Genomic DNA, 17,287 nt, shown 5'->3' with positions numbered 1-17,287 from the left:
TTTTATAAAATTGCTTTCTATGTAAGGGAAAAAAAATACACTTCAATGAGTAAGGACATATACAGAGGGCGACCATGAGGCATGTTGTCATGTCAGTGCAGGGTCCTTTATTTATTTTATGAACAATATTCTAAGGTTAGTGAGGAACTACACTTTGTTTTTTTAATCTAGGAAGCCAAGGAAAACCAACTGAGCATATTTCATTGGCTGCATCCTTCGATTCAAACATCATAGAGAAAGAAAGGTAAGTAGCCAGAATCAAATTGTGCCTAGCTTGTCAGCACACTTATTTCTGATTATCTGAAAATAAACAACATGCTTATTCTACAAAGACAGAGGACCTGCTGAAAGCGTATAGCAACACACAAGTCTACTCAAAATGATTCCATATGTTACACTGTAGGATTGCTGTGTAGTTAATACAAGGGAAAGAGATCAAAACCCTGTACAGACACCTGATATCAGACTTGAAACGCCAAGTGGAAACAGAACTATTCAGCGTCTTCATTTATACACAATTTACAATATTTGATTCAAAATAAAAATCACAAGAAAAATACATCTGTTTCTGCTACAATTCCTTCCCCTCCCCCATCCACCCCCCAGTGAAAAGTCTTCTAATAAAAGGTATCATATTACCACCATTGTCTTGTTTTGGTCTAATTCTGAGATCCCAGCTTGGGAGAGTTAACATGAAAAGGAATGGCAATACTTGGGTTTTATATAATGTACACATTTTATCCAAGGATCTCAAGTACTTGCAGTCACGTCTCCAGATCTGGGAAATCACAGTTCAATGGGAGCCAGAATGCTGGATGAATGCTGGGCAGGTTGCATGGGGTGTAAAATCCCTTGGCTAAATATATGAATCAAACAAGGTCAAAGCTGGTTGGCTAGAGCTGGGCTCAATTTCTCTTTTCAAACATATCCCATCCGTCAGTCAGTTTTACCCTCTCTTAAGTCACACACCCATCTCTAGGCTACAGCCTAGAGTTAAGACCAACTGAAGAAGCCATGTCCTCATGATAATGCAGCAGCATAAAAAGCAAAAACAGAGAAACACATTCATCAGCATCTGGCCAAAGGAGACAGGGGCTGGGAGGATTGGTTTGGGAGGCCATTCCTAGCAAGAATGAGACAAAGGTGTCAATTCACTAGTTTCAGTTACAGTTAAGCTTTGGGTGGAGTTGATTCCAGCAGAGGTGAAGCTCATGGCATCTAGCGCTTGATTTAAGATAATGCTATTGAAGAAGGGTAATGAGAAAACACAGCAAACTAACAGGGAGGAACTGGCCAAGGAATATCTGGAGGGCCAAAGTGATTTTCTTTCCTTATCATTTTCTACAGGAGAAGGCAAGGGATAGGAGATAAGGGCTAGAGGGCCCCTTATTAGCAGATTTTTAAAAAAATCATTTCTCTTATAACTCCGTAATGAAAACGTATATTACGGCGTGAAGGTTACAGAACTGCATCTGCTACTGGGTCACGGCTACAGGTCTATGAGCTGATCCACCAGCAGTAAAGACCTGGCTAGGTTGGGAAGACTGGACTCAGAGCTCCCACTGCTGTTTCTAGAGTGCCCACCTGGAAGTGGAGAGATAGGAATTCAGTACAAAACACAGAGGGTTAAGGTTTAGATGTGCAGAGCAAGCAAAGGAGAAAAAAACAAAAACCAAACCAAACCCTAGAGAAGCAACAATTTACATTTGCAAACTCTTACATGTTGATTTTTAAACATACAAGTTAGGTATCCACCACCTCCCACCAAAACTTCAGGCACACCATACTAGAGGCAGAACACCTTGCAAAGAGGATGCTATTTTCAAATGAATATATATTTTGCCTGGGAACCGCTGGCTGGACCCTAACTTCCTGATCACATCGAATCATCTCCCTGACAAAGTAAAAACCAATAGTTTTTGCTTTGGGAAGAAATTAGTTTCTAAGACCACTGCAATAGAAACATGCTTTAAGAAGTATATAGAGGGTCCCATGGCAATTCGGTGTCTCATAGCACATTGAGATGATTTTAACCCATCAAAGAGGAAAAAGGATGCTTCACAAATGTCCAAAAGATGCAAATGGTATCAAAGCACCATACTTAATCTCTTGGGGAAGAATATTTATTACAGATGATTCTGATCATGCTAAAAAATGTTCAGAGCTTTTTAAAAAATATATGCCTTCCGGTTTCCACTAAGTTTCCACTTTATTTTTGGCTTGATACTTTGTAAAAATCAGGTTTTAGTCAAAGTATTAAATATTTTTCCTCCCTCTAAATAAACATCACAGTCAAGCTTTAAGATAACTATATCTCCATCTGTACCTGTATCTCTATCTTATCCTGGTTCAGCCCCAAGGCCTGTCATTATCCCCAGTTTCCTTCATTAAGTGTGGATGCTTTATCCCCTCTTGGAGATTAGGTACACTACTACTTTGTAGTGAGCTGTGATGTCAAGCTCTCCTCTTTTCCCCATCCTCTCTTTCTTACCTTGTGGGTTTTTGGTTATCAATACAGGAATAGGGTCAAATTCATCTTCTGCCACCTTGTCCGAGCCCTCAGGGACATCAAAACCTGAGATGAGATTACTATCTTCTGCAGCTTAATACATAATGCAAGTACACAAGCAGAAACAACAGAGGTAGAGATTAGCAAATGAGAGAACATGTAAGAGGCACAAAGTTCCCAACTATACAATCACTGTTGTTTTTGAAGGTGAAAATGCTTATTTTCATGACTTGAAATAAAAGGAGCAAAACTGGAAAATAGGGAGACAGGAAAAAAAAAAACGGTTTCGAGCTGGCCATGTTAAGAGTTTCATAAATGATTAGGGAGAAGGGTTAGAGGATGAATTCTCTCTGCCATTTTAAGACCATTAATTGTAGTTATTGTGAGGTATCTCTTCAGCATCAGTAATTCACAAAGGCACAGGAATTAGTCATTTATCTTCCTTATTGAACAAATAGAGGCCTAACAAACAATACTCAAGAAACTCAAAGCCAGGGGCAGGGCGGAGGTAATTAGAAGCTCTTTAAGAAGCAACTGCTATATACACTATATGTTAATTAATTGAATTTAAATTAAAAAAAAAAAAAGCAGCTGCTGCTTTTGTGTACAAAGCAAACAAAATACTTCTGAAAGGACCTGCTGTCCTGTGATTGGGAAAAAAGACTTTCCATCAACTCTGATGCCTCAGGGAATGTTGGGGCCCAAGATCACATGCCCTGAGATTTCAAGCAGAAGTTTGTTAGAATAGTCCCCTCCATTCTGATTAAGATTACCCTACAGGCGAGTGCTAGCTGAGCACCTATTTTGCAAGTGATGCTTCTCTGTAATTACATATTGTTGCTGACACACTCCTGCCAGATGTAATTGGTTAAACACACACTCTATAAAAACATAATCATTTTAATGCCATCAAGGGTAAAAACAAAATTCAGCTATTACCACCGCAAACCATAAACTTAATTATTTTTAGACATCTTGGAGAGGCTTCCTTCTTGAATTTCTTTCAGAATAAACTTACACTGTTCGTTTTCTATATATTTGCTCCTTCCAGGAAACCAATGTCACCACCCCAGTACAGAAAGAAGTTTAGTGAATGCCTGCATCCAGTAAGCCAGGCACTGTGCCGGTCACTTTCACAAACAGCTCACTGAAGAGAACTCAATTAATTCAAGCTACTTCTGTCCAGCAGCATTTCAAACAGGTATTAACCCAGGACTACGAAATGAAAGTGGTGGATGAGAAAGAGAAATCCACTAATCAATCATGACTCAAAACTTAAAACTTAGAATTCTAAGTTCAATCTTTGAAGACTGACTTTTGAGGACTTATGCCTGCTTTTTTATTGTAGCAATCACTACCCAAAAACTTTAAATCAGATTTGATGCAACAATTTTAAGGTCTAAGGCCAACAGTATCATATTAATAACAGTCAGTCAGTGGATAGTCAACTCAACCATCTACTTGCGGGGACTGCAAAGGTATAGAGCTCTGCCTTGAATGGAGAACATGGAACATCTGCAGTCCTCGTGACTGCCGGGAAGCAGTGGTTCCACCAATCTGTTGTCTAAGCCTCATCAGGCACTTTTCCCGAGAGGGATTAGAACACAGTGGCTTAGAGTACCAACTCGAGTTTTCCATATGAAGGAGGGGGCACAAACACTTCACTGGCAAAGACTTTCCATAAGGAAAATTCTCAGGGGTCATTCAGTTCTCCTTGAAGGACATGGGAGCCCGAGGACAGGAAAGCATTTACCTTTATGGGCTGGAGCAGAGATCGCTATGGGGGCAAACTCTTCCAGAAGGTCAGTAGTAGGGTTAGAAAGCAGGGAGCAATCAATCAGGGAATCTTCCCCGGTGAGAGAATCTGAGTCCAGATTGACAGCATCCCAAGTCGGTGATGGCATTAAATGGCACACACAATATCATGAGATTAGAGCTTAGCCTTGAAGTTACTGCATTTACATGTCATATGTACAAGCCAAGGCGGGAGAAAGAAAACCACAAGTAATATCTTAAGCCCCCCAGCATTTTCATCAATAGAAACATGTATTTCTAGATTCCTCCTAACATGAACATATAAATATGGAATAATTCTTTGCTCAGAGGGTGCTGGGTCAGCAAATCTGTGATCTGGATGCCAATAAAACTTTAGCAACTCAGTTCTCAGCAAATGCCACTTGGGAAAAAGGACTTTGCCACTAAAGAGTTTCATTTAAACTTTCCCTAAACATTTTGGGGGAAAGGTACAGTAGGATGAGGTATCTAAGTTGACTAGGAAGGGGTTGTCCCTGGCTTATTAGCAGACTATGACACGATAAACAGCATTTTCTAGAACTCAACCAGATCCCCATTCAAAATAAAATGATCTTGCTTCTTACTAGTCTTCTTTAAATTTGAATTGCTCCTCTGAATATATGATTTTACTTTTAGGTAAGGAACAGAAGGAAGACAAAATGCAGAGTTCAAGCATTTTAACATACAAATTGTTCTCTGGGAAAGTTTTAGAAAAGTCAAGTAAGCACAAGGGAAAGGAACCATCTAGCCTTCTATGTTCATTTTTTCCCCCACCTCCTTGAGTTCATTTTCGTAGTTCCTAGACTTCTAATTGTTTTCTGTTCCAAGGTAGGAAATCAGACACTTTTACCAAGGCAACTATGGACTCAATAAAAATGCAGGTTATCAGCTCTGGATTTATGGACAGTTAAGGAATTCTATTAAGAGTGAAGTTTGAAATTAGGGTAAAAACAATGCTGGACCAGGGCAGATTTCAACTCTGCTTACAATTTAACAGCAAACCACCTATATAGGCTAAAAGCACTGTGCTGGGAATAGAATGTCAACATCCAGAGCGTGAGCTCCATGAAGTTACTGACACCACTGGGTGGAAAGACAGCTCAGAAACCTTGGAGGAGTTAAGGTCATCCTTGCAGCTCAGCAGAGTTCTTTAGGGAAGGAGGTGGAGGGAACCTGCCACCAGTGAAAAGAATCTTGAATAACGAAACACCATAACCAGAGAAATCCCAAGTACCACTCTACAAAGAACATGGCTCCAAAAAGTACTCTGCTCTTCAGCATGGAATGGTATCACTAAACATCTAGAAGCTGGGGCTGTACCCATACGAAGTATCCATTCTAGGGGCAATTGACCAGGCTGCAAAAGAAGCCCAGGGTCACCTGCTGCAGGTGGAAGGGTTGACTGTGAGGTCCACCACAATGAATGGTCCCCGCAGCTACAGAGAGACCTGACTGACCTGTGCGGTTCGAGGTCACAGATTCCGTCTGAGATGGAAGGCGCTGGGGCACTGGGGGCTCCAGTCCTGGTATGAGACTCTCAACGGCAACATCAGCTTTTTCTTTTGAAACACAGCATTAAGAAAGGAGAACAAAGGGTAAGGGAAAAGGAGTCAAAAGGTTCTTTAGACAATTCTGTGAAGGCTTTCTTCTACAGGGCTCTAAAATGCTAGTCTAGGGCAAGATGGGCAGCACAAGAAGTTACTTTATTTCTGCTGCTTTGAGTGCCTGGGCTTCACTGATTGAGCATGCATTTGCAAGGTTAACTGCTATGACATGTCTTGGTGAGTCTCAGTTTTTACAGATAAATGTAGAACACGAGCCACCCAGCAGATTTCTTCCATGTCAGAAGACATAGGCTGAAAGGCACTGTAATATCTTACGGTAATTTTGCTTTTCTTAAGGGATAAACCTGGGGGCAGACATCCTCTGTGCCTCGCAAATCCCATTTCAAATCCCACCCCCTGATGTAGCTGGGAGGTCTTCTGCACTGTCTCACATCCTGCAGCTGAAGGCCCATCTCTCTCTAGGCTCATGGCCTTCCTGAGTTCGTGGACTATGTGCCCTGGAGTACAGAGGCCCTGGACATCTTGTACATCTTGCCTGCCTTGCTGTAGGAGCACAGGGCAGTATCAGACTGAGCAGACCAAGCCCCTGCCTGGATTCTACTCATGGGGCTTCACCACTGGACAAGTGTTTCCTGTTATTGATACCCGGCACATACGGGGGCCTTCCAAAGAAGAATCTGCTAAAGGTAAGGTCCCAGCTTGAAACCAACTTCCTTCATGAAGATTTTGTAACGAACAGTGAATTTTCCATTCCTCCTCATTCATAAAAAGTCCCTCTAGAAATCTCAGGCTATCAAGCAAAGCAAAAATAACAGTGTGGTGCCCCTGAAAGGCAGAGAAAACACTTCCTTTGGGGTGATAATAAATATGATTAAAGGAGGCTTTGTGGCATTTTCCACTCCTCAGCAGGGCTATTCACTAGGGATCTGTTAACCAGTTAGTTATCATTCTTGAAACAGACACATATATCATGCAGGACTGAAGAAACAGATGACGACTTTACCAATTATAGCATCGGACGTGCTACCAAAAGGGTCTGTCATAGGCAAGAGGTCAGGGAGCAGGAGAGAAGTGTCAGGAGATTTGAGTCCCTCAATTAGTTTTTCTAGGTTGGGCAGAGAGGTAAGAGAAAGCAAAAATGCAGTGAGATATTAAAACAAGTTGATCATTTACCGTTTTCTATGCAAACACATTTTGGGGTCAAACTTTTGTATCGATTCATCATAAAAACAAATACTATTTGTATCTTTTACCGTTAATTAAAAATAAGCTTTCAAAGTTCAAAATTTAAAAGTGATTATTTCTCTGGTTGAAGTAGTCACTTTGTAAGTCATTCAAGATACTGCCTTAAGTTTGTTTGTTTTAAAATCTGAGGTATAAATATTTAACCAAAAAAAAAAATACTGATTTGAAGGGATACATGCACCCTGATGTTTACAGCAGCATTATCAACAGCCAAATTATGGAAAGAGCCCAAATGACCACCAACTGATGAATGGATAAAGATGTGGTCTATACATATGTACACAATGGAATATTACTCAGCCATCAAAAAGAATGAAATGTTACTATTTGCAACAACATGGATGGATGTAGAGGGTATTAGGCTAAGTGAAATAAATCAGTCAGAGAAAGACAAACACCCTATGATTTCATTCATGTGGAATTTAAGAAACAAAACAGATGAACATGGGGGGAAAAAAGAGAGGCAAACCATAAAACAGACTCTTAACTATAGAGAACTGAGGGTTGCTGGAGGGGAGGAGGAGGGTAGAGGGATGGGCTAAATGGGTGCTGGGCATTAAGGAGGACACCTGTCGTGAGGAGCACTAGGTGTTGTATGTAAGTGATGAATCCCTAAATTCTACACCTGAAACTAATATTAGACTGTCTGTTAACTAACTGGAATTTAAATAAAAACCTGAAAAAAAATCTGAAGTACAATGTACACTGAATAAAAGCCACCAATTTCAAGTGTACACATTGCTGAGTTTTGACAAATGTGCACATTCATGTAAGCACCACTGAAATGATGTAGAACGTTTCCATTACCACCAAAATTACCCTTGTGCCTTATTCTAGTCGGTGCCTTCCTGTTACCCCCAGACCCGGGCAACAACTGATCTGCTTTCTGTCCCTACAGCTTTGCCTTTTCTAGAATTTCCTATAAATGGAACCATTTACATACATACTACAGTATGTAGTCTGTTCCGTCTGATGTCTTTCATTGAGCATAATGCTTTTGAGACCCCTCCCTGTCGTGGCATGTTATCAGGAGCTTGTTCTGTTTTATTGCTGTGTGGTGTTCCACGGTATGAATGTACCACATTTTGTTGAATCATTCACCAGTTGATAGACATTTGGTTGTTTCTAGTTTTTAGCTATTAAAATAAAGCTGCCATAAACATATGCATGTAAGTCTTTATGCATTCATATCCCTTCCTGGGCTTAGTTTTGAAAAAAAATTTTGGACTCGCATTTAGAAATGCTGTGTAACTCAGCAAGTGAATCAAAATATGCCTACATTAACTTCAACCATCACGTATTGTCTGCCAGCTGAGAGCCTGTGACAAGCTGGTACTCTTTCTCATTCTATGGTCAAATCTCACGAAAGGCACTTACACCTGAAGATGGATTACTTTTGATGCCTTCTGGCTAGGAAACAAAAGGATATAAGAAGCCACCAGATTTGTCATACCTGATAACTTAATGTGTGGTAAGTGCACACGTTAAGATTTCTTCATGATTTTTTCAGCCTTGATCCATCGACAACTCTCTATTTATCTTCAACTTATGAAAGGTAGAGAGCATTACTTGAAACAAAATCCTGAATCATAGACTCTTACAGAAAGAAGGGAATTAAGAGCTCAACCTCCTTTTACTTACAAGGAGGTTGAAGCCGCATAAATTCTATAATTTGCCCAGTTTAAGCCTGTTGACATTTTTTTTTCTGTCACAGAAATACATGCCATTAAGATAAAACTGAAATGAAAATGTTTGAGGAAAAGAAGTAACTTAAAGTTCAAGTCTGTGTATAGAACATTTTAATGAATCTGCATTCTTCTAGGCCATCAGGAATCAAGATAAGATGAAATTGGTATTTGTTGAGGGACTGAAACCAAATTTTAGGTGATGTGTAATTTAAAGTGATCTATAACAACACAGTTGAAACAAAACAATGGATTTTAGTGTCTTGGCAAGATAATTTGCTTTGGTACAAGTAACACACTGCAGAAGAAGATTTTTACACATGAAATCAATTTACCGTCTTTGCAGTATACGGCATGTAGATATCTTGGAGTTAAATGACAATCTGCTAACTTTTTCTCATTTACACCTGATACTTACATTGAAGACAGGAAGAAAGAAGAAAAGAAGCTTCTCAGCAGCAGGGGGAAAAAAGCCCAGAGTACTAACCAAATATACAAGTGTAATCACATCAGAATTAATCTTGCATCGTGCATAAAATTTTATTAGCAGAAAAGATGTTAAAAATATGTGACAATTTTTAGCATACCGGCAAAAATAAGATGGCCTTCTCGAAAAGTCTAATTTTTCATTATGCTGAACGCTAGCTTTTGTTTTATTCCCAAAAAGAGCTTCTTTCACGTACAGGAAAGTAATTATTTGCTTCTTCCACTTTTAGCACTCATACATTTGCAATCTTACGAAGCAATGGATAAATAGTAATGACCCCAAATTACTTGCTTATCTTTCATACGGTAGTTTATCTTGGTGCAAAACCTTAAGCTAGCCAAATGCAGAGTCCAAATTCTAGCCTCTCCAGTGACCGGTTGCGACCATGGGGTCGGTCCTTAAACTTCTGCCTTCACCTCCTCAACTGTACAGCGGAGATACCTCCCACCACCTTTTTGTATAGGTCACTCAAGTATCATCTCCTCTACTCCTTTCCCCACCCTCCCTGCCACATTGGGAGCCTCCTGGAGCACTCTGCACTCACTTCTCTTGCAGCCTTTACAACAGGACAAGGTATCTTCTTAATCTCAGTATCCCCAGTTCTCGGTTTCCTCTCATACCCTATGTCACATCTCTGCTTCATTGGGGAGGTGGGGAGGAAGAGGAGATCAACTGGGAAGTCAGGTAACTTTAGCAAGAATCTAATATTTTTATTAGCCATTAGCAAAAAAGATAATGTGAGGGGTAAAAAAAAGTACATGTGTGCATGCGAGTGTTGTGTGGTGAGACAGAACAGGGTGGGGATGGGGTAAGTCGCCAAAGTTAGGGGGCTTATCTTCCGACCGAACCTCAAGTAACAGGCTCTTCACACAAATAATCTGTGTGGTCACTGCTGCTTGAGAATCCTCGACTACTGAAATGTGGGAGGGAGGAGCAGGGATAGGGCAGGAGCAGACAGAGAACTAGGAGTGAGAGCACAGAGCCACGGCATAAGGAGGGCGGACGGCGTGTGCAACACCACCTGCCACTCCCAGCGTTCTCGAGATGACAGAAACTCTCAGCGACTCAGTGCGGGTGCCCAGGTGCCATTGTAACTACAGTCAGCACTGCCATTTGCAGAGTTTAATGCCAAACATTTTCCTTCATTATTCACAAAAAGACGTGGGTTTGGGAATACTGATAAGAGTTGAGAAGAATGGAGACAGAGACTGTGTGACTTGCCCAAAGTCACAGAGGGGACATGGTAGAGCATGGATTTGACTTCACAGTTTCCCCCACATGCTGCCTATAGGGTCTGCCTATGTCCCTCAACATAGGAGAAGAGGTTTTCACACAGACACGGCCCCAGGCACAACGGCCAAATTAGCGAAGACATTTGGACTTCACAGACCTCAGGCCTCACATGCGCCTCAAGGGCTGGCCTTGATATCGCTCATGTTAGGGATTCTATCTGCCCTCTTAGAGTTATATAAAGACACTCTGAGACCATGTGTCATGAAGAGGGTGGGCGGCGAACAGCAGTGCAGAGAAGAGGATGGTGAATCTAGGAACACGTGCAGAAAGTGTTCTTTAAGATCCCAAACCTCAACCAAGTTCTCCCTGGGCATTTCACGATTTGTTGATATCTAATGAAGCCACAGACGCCTGAGATTATGGTAGCGAGAATGCGCGGAGTTCCAGGTTTTACCCACATGCCTTGGTATGAGTTCAGAAAAAGCAGAATTCCTTGAATAAAGTGAAATGTGAGAAGGCAGCGTGGTCTAACAGAAAGAAATCACCAGTCGGACGCCCAACTGACTGAGCCACCCTGGCGCCTCTTCAAATAATTTTTTAGAAAAGGAAAGAGAACGTAAACTAGCAGGATCTGAGTGTGTCCGCTTCCTTAGACGTTCGTCAAGCATGAGGTGGTGGGGTTTTCCCTCTTTCCAAGCTGATGGCAGAGGCTGCAGCATCTCATGTTTGATAAAGGGCTCTTCTTGAATTCATCATCATGATGGACTTTTACAAAATATATATTTAATGGTAATTTATATCTCTTCTTTTAGAATTGTCTGCTCCTATTTTCCTCTTGGTGGTATTTTCTTAGCACATCCCCGTTACCATACTCAGTTCTTTCTCAAGTCTCTAGGGTTCCCAAATAAAAATGAGTCTGGTTAAAAGCATGGAAAAGTGCTGAAATCACGGTGAGAGGACTGAGAAGGTGGACCTCCGGAGCAAAGTGGATGCAGAGTTAGCCTGGGCACTGGAGACAGAGAGTGCATTTAAAGGAGAGGATTGGGGTGCCTGAGTGGCTCAGTCTGTTATGTGTCTGCCTTCGGCTCAGGTCATGATCCTGGAGTCCTGGGATTGAGTGCCTCATCGGGCTTCCTGCTCAGCGGGGAGTCTGCGTCTCCCCAGCCCCTCACCCCACTCTCGTGCTCTCTCACTCTCTCTGTCTCTCAAATAAATAAAATATTTTTAAAGATTAAAAAATTAAAAATTAAAAAAATAAAGGAGAAGATTGTTAGTACTTTGAAAAATTAAGAGGGGACTTGGAAAAAGGATCTTTTGAGCACCCCTCTCTCTCCTCTCAAGGGTAAGTCAAGTGGCACTGGGGACTAGGGGAAGAGAGGAAGAGGTAGGAATTAATCCACTCCAGAGTCTTCTCTTACATTTCTCTCAAGCCTTAATTACTGAAAAAATATCAACCACAAGGCAAGAAGGTAATAAATCCTTCATAAACCTGTCTAAGGTTAGATAATCAAAACTGCTTCCTGATTTGAGACTGGGATATACTGCAAGTTGTGAGTTTTCTCTCTTCCAAAATATCAAAAGAGAGGATAGGTATCTGCTTTTATAGGCCAAAAAGGTTAAGGGTTTGCTCAAGGATCGTCCCCGCCCTAATCAGGAATAAGACCATGAGGAGTAAAGCAAGCTGAACTAACGAACATGGAAGAGCTTGACGGCAGACCCAACAAAAAAGATCATCTGGCTGCTACAGCTTTGTGGCTTTGGAAATTTACATCTTGTCTGAAGCCTTGTGATGAGAGATGCTGTTTTTAAAATCTAGTCCCTTTAAATAGTTCCTATCTTTGAGAAACTAGACACTAAACTGTCTGTAACATCTGCAAGTTGGAAGCAAAAGTCAACCACCATGCCCCATTCCAACTTCATTTCAGGGAACTGAATCTGCAGAAAGAGAAACTTTCCAGAGCAAAGACACATAGGTGATCAACCTTGCACTTTTTAGTATCACAAAACAGCAGCTGGAAGTGAGGAAGATGCCAAGCAAACAGCTCTAGGAGGAATGCCTATCTTGACAACAAACCACTAAGAAAACACACTTTCTCTTGCCTACTTTTTTTTTTTTTAATATTTTATTTTTTGACAGAGAGAGAGACAGCGAGAGAGGGAACACAAGCAGGGGGAGTGGGAGAGGGAGAAGCAGGCTTCCCGCTGAGCAGGGAGCCCGATGTGGGGCTCGATCCCAGGACCCTGGGATCATGACCTGAGCCAAAGGCAGACGCTTAACGACTGAGCCACCGAGGCGCCCCTCTCTTGCCTACTTTTTAAGAGATGATGAAGTGCCATAAACCAGGAGGCACAGTTTTTAAAAGCTGTTGATTCTAGGAAGTGGCACTTATGGGGCAACTAATGCATTCTTGCTTAGTCTTGCGGAACACTGATGTTGAGAGGTCAGTATTAAGGAGTTGCTATGGAAATCTTTTCCTCAAACTCTTGTGCTCTGTTAGTGGAAAAGTAAAAAGATGTAGTCGCTATGGAAAATAATATAGTGATTCCTCAAAAAATTAAAAATAGAATCACCATAAGATCTAGCAATTCCGTTTCCGGATATAAACCCAAAAGAATCTTGGATCTTGAAGAGATATTTGCACACCCATGTTCATGAAGCATTATTCACAAGAGCCAAAATATGGAAGCAACCCAAGCGGCCAACAACAGATGAATGGATAAACAAAATGCGGTTATATACATACAATGGAATATTACTCAGCCTTAAAAAGGAAGGAAATTCTGACATATGCTTCAACATGGATGAACCTTGAACACATTAAGTGAAATAAGCCAGTCACAACATGACAAATACCGTATGAGTCCACCTATATGAGGTATGTAGAGCAGTCAAAGTCATAGGGACAGAGAGTAGAATGGGGGTCGTCAAGGGCTGCGGGAGGGAGGAAGGAAGGAAGGAGAGTTATCGTTTAACAGGGAGTTTCAGTTTTGCAAGATAAAGAAGTTTTGTGGATGGATGATAATGGTTGCAAAAACCAATGTGAATGTACTAATGCCACTTTAAAAATGGTAAATCTGTGTTATATATATGTTACCGTTTAGAAAAAACCAAGATTAAATCTTTCAGCCAATTCTCAGGGAAAATTCCGCGCTCTCTTCTACCACATTTTAAGTTTGGTACTACCTATAGCTTATCTGTTCTCTGACACAAACAGAAGGCAAAATAAATGAACACACAGGACATGAGCATCCATGAAATACTCTGAGACTCACCAGAGGTAGGCTTCATTTGGCAGCTCTGTGAGCATACAAATGCTCACGGCTGTGATTTATATATATAACAGATTTTCTAAGAAAATTTGTTTTATGATGCTTTGGAAAATAGAAATGCTCCTTTAAGAAAACCCGAACAAATTCGATTGTTCAGTCCCCTTTGCCCACAGTTTAATAATCATTATATCAAGGAAGTCTACTTCAATGGCTCTCAGTCGTGCAAAGGTCAAAGGTTCTAAAGCAAGTTTAATTTCTGTAAGAGGGAAATATCATTGCCTAAGGCTTTATCATAAGTAGGACTGTCCCACGGGGAATAAGGACCCAGAACCAAAGCTGTTATAACATTTCCTATCTTCATACTAATTTAAAGTTTATAAAGCAATTCCAAACCCACGCTTTCATCTGAACCTCACAAGCCACTCCATAGGGTAGGTTTTAATGGCACCAATTTTGAGGGGAACACAGAGTTTAAGTGATTTGATCAAGATCACCAAGCTACTATGCGGGTCAAACCTAGGTCTTATAAGTTCAAACCCATTTTTGTATTTCCCTAAACCTTAAATTTAGCTCTCCAGTCGCAGGCTTTGTTGCTCTCCAGACAAGGAAACCTTCACTGCTGGGGTCCGAGGGCCACGAAAAGGAGAGTACACAGCAGGACCTGTCACAGCAGCACCGGGGCCTCACCTCCTCCGCCAGGAAATGAGATATTACTTGACATACGCACCAGTCACTATTCTTTGTAGGATCCAAGGAAATTATATGTGAGAACATAAAAGCATAAAATAAAATGTTAAGTCATTAAAAGGCATATAGTTGTCAGGAGACAGATTTCCCGACTCACAATCAGGAAGGTGGAGTGTGGAGGTAAGCATGTATGCAAAACTAACTAACTGACCAAAAAGCCTGACTGGTGCCCGTGATGGGCTGGAAGTGGTGACAAACCGGGTACTTTAGGGGGGCAGGAGGTTGGGGGAGACAAACTGGCCACTGTCCCAGAGACAATACTGAGGTCCCAGAGACCCTAAACTCTCAGGCCTTTCTTCACTCAGACATTTCAAGACGGTAAGGAAGCGTGTAGGGTAATCCTATCTATATCCTATCTCCATCCTTGGAGAAAGAGGCCACGGAACCGAATGGGGCTCCAGGCTGAATGTTCCAGCACATACCAGGGTCAGCCACAGCGGCAACACGCCCTGCTCAGGCCAGACTCTGGAGGGCTGCAGCAAGGGCTGGAGCTCAAGGATTTGCTAGGTCTAGCTCCTGCTTCTACTCTGGGGCTTGGCGGCTTCCTGACACTGTGGCCTGTGCCCTCATTTATTCATCCTCAAGGAGTGACTGGGGGCCAGCTGGCAGAGGCACGGGTGGAAGGCTATGGAGCCAGTAGTCTGGTATTTGGGAGCTGGGGACAGAAATGGAGAGCAATGGGGCCGCCATAAGCCTTGCAGCCTCAGGTTTTACTTTGTTCCTTCATCCAACCTGCAAATATTCGTGGAGTGCCAGCTCTAAGTTTTCTGAGCACTGGCTAAGCAGTGCTAGATCAGACAGCAAGGCCCTCCTTCAGCACACTGACATCCTGGTGGGGAAAGACAGATAATGAACCAATGAAAACAGACAGTGTCATAGTAAGTGCTATGAAGAAAAAAGCCAGGAAGTGTGACTGAGAGACCACGACGGGCCTGAGAAGACAGCATTTAAGCAGAGACCCAAATGCCAGATGACAAGGAGGAAAAGAGATGGAGGTACACAAAGCTTCCCAGGCAGAGTACCAGCCCGTGCAAAGGCCCTGAGGTGAGAACAAGCTTCGCCTGCAGGAGGAAAGACGGAAGAAAAGAATGTTATGAGCTCAGGTTAGAGGGGTAGCCGGAGGGCTACCAGATTAGTTAGGGCCTTTCAGGTCACAATAAGAAGTCTGGATTTTATGCTCGGTGATACGGAAATTCACTGGAGCACAAAGGAGTGACATGTCTAATTTATGTTTTCAGATGAGTTTGGCCTGACAGATCATAAAACAAGTAAGATACCTCTGAAATTCTCTATTAGAATGTTCCATTTTAATAGATTTCCCATTAAAACCAAGAGGGGCCATGGCTTAATTGGTATTAAAGTGTACACCAGTATCACTTTAGCAGGAATCCCCCGGAGTGAGAGAAATATGGAGGATCAGGAGACAGGAAAAATGACACTAAGGGAGGCAGGATGGCAGCCAGCTACCTCTGCTGCCTCCCAGGCTCATCTTCACAACCCTCCACAACTCATCTCTACAACCGGGAGTTGATATCCTGAGCCACCTGGCCTGTGTGCCTGGCTCCTCATCCCTGATCGGAAGGGCACCCGTGAGAGCTGCAGAGGACAGCTACTCGCCTGTGGAGCCTCACCTTCTGGCCTGTGCCAAGAGGCCACCCTTCCAGCTTCCACAGCTCACGGGCTATCTGGGAAAGTGTAAGGCAAGAACCCTGAGGGGTGTCAGAGGGAGAATGCTTCAATAACCTCTTTTTCCTGTCTGATCCCATGAATGCCACAACAGGGAGGAAAAAGAGGCCAGTAGGCCCCAGCCTGAGTTTCCAGCGTTCTGCTAGAAACTGGCTTGTCTAGGTACTGCCAAGCATACCCGAATGATACAACAGAGAAAAGGGCCTCTACTTGATTCCTTTCTTCCCTTTTCTTTAACTATCCGATGCTGAATCATTCCTCAGTGACCTTAGGTATCTTTGACCTACATCCAGGTCCAGCAAGCTATAAAGTTACACAACACTACCAGATCAAGGCAGGTTTGCTTCCCCTAAGGAGGATCAACAAATTGTCTAAAGAAATAAAAACTCTCATGGCACCCTTGCTGCAGTCTGTCTTACTAAGTAGATGGTACAAACATCACAGTCACTTCCAATCTTGAGTCAATCAAATACCTTTAATATTCTGGGAGAGAGAAGAACCAAGCAGATCCTATTAGTTTAAAACCAAGAACAGGCCGGGGTAAGAATGAGAAAAAAAAAAAAAACAAGGAACAGGAACAAAATGGTGGCTATATGCTTCTAAAGTGTTGGATCTATTTGCTTTTTCAAAAAGACTGAGAGAGAAGAGAAAGGGTGGCTTCTGTGTCTCACATCATGCTCCCCACTCCACCCCCAAAAAGATGGGGAGGAGAGTAGGGGAGAAATCATTGGCAACCATGAGCTCCAAATAGAAAGCATCCAATTATTGTTTCAAAAGCTATTTCAATCAGAACACACTAACAATTTCTTACTTTTTTTTTTTAGACTGCTCACTTAAAAATCAGGATATAGCAGGCCTAAAGGGATATTCAAACTCATACAGTCCAAAACACTTCACTGATGAAGAGTCAAGCCCAGAAGGTTTCAGATAGTAGAAGTGCCAGGAAGGGAACCTGAGTCTCCTGACTCACATTCCCTTTAGCTTTTATTTATAAAATAAAAGCACATTATAAGAAAACAGGAACGGGAGAGGCAATCACCAGTAATCCAATCATCATACTAACCAC

General features: G+C 42.0%; 1 protein-coding gene across 10 annotated transcripts in view; it reads right to left on the bottom strand.

The window, feature by feature from the left end:
- Nucleotides 1–84: 84 nt before the first annotated feature.
- Nucleotides 85–17,287, bottom strand: part of AAK1 (AP2 associated kinase 1) — a 156,157-nt gene continuing 138,954 nt past the window's right edge. For all 10 annotated transcript variants that reach the window (XM_032410804.1, XM_032410799.1, XM_032410800.1 and 7 more), the window contains 5 exons: nt 6,872–6,973; nt 5,761–5,862; nt 4,263–4,373; nt 2,492–2,602; nt 85–1,584 (listed from right to left, as the gene is read on the bottom strand). In XM_032410804.1, coding sequence (XP_032266695.1) covers nt 1,490–1,584; nt 2,492–2,602; nt 4,263–4,373; nt 5,761–5,862; nt 6,872–6,973 — 521 coding nt within the window. In that variant the 3' untranslated portion in view covers nt 85–1,489. The remainder of the gene's footprint in view (nt 1,585–2,491; nt 2,603–4,262; nt 4,374–5,760; nt 5,863–6,871; nt 6,974–17,287) is intronic.

This window comes from Phoca vitulina, unplaced genomic scaffold (genome assembly GCF_004348235.1).
Source record: "Phoca vitulina isolate PV1807 unplaced genomic scaffold, GSC_HSeal_1.0 scaffold12, whole genome shotgun sequence".
Taxonomy (NCBI): Eukaryota; Metazoa; Chordata; class Mammalia; order Carnivora; family Phocidae; genus Phoca; species Phoca vitulina.
The sequence above is the reverse complement of the archived record's forward strand: the minus strand, read 5'-3'. Positions and strand labels throughout refer to the sequence as shown.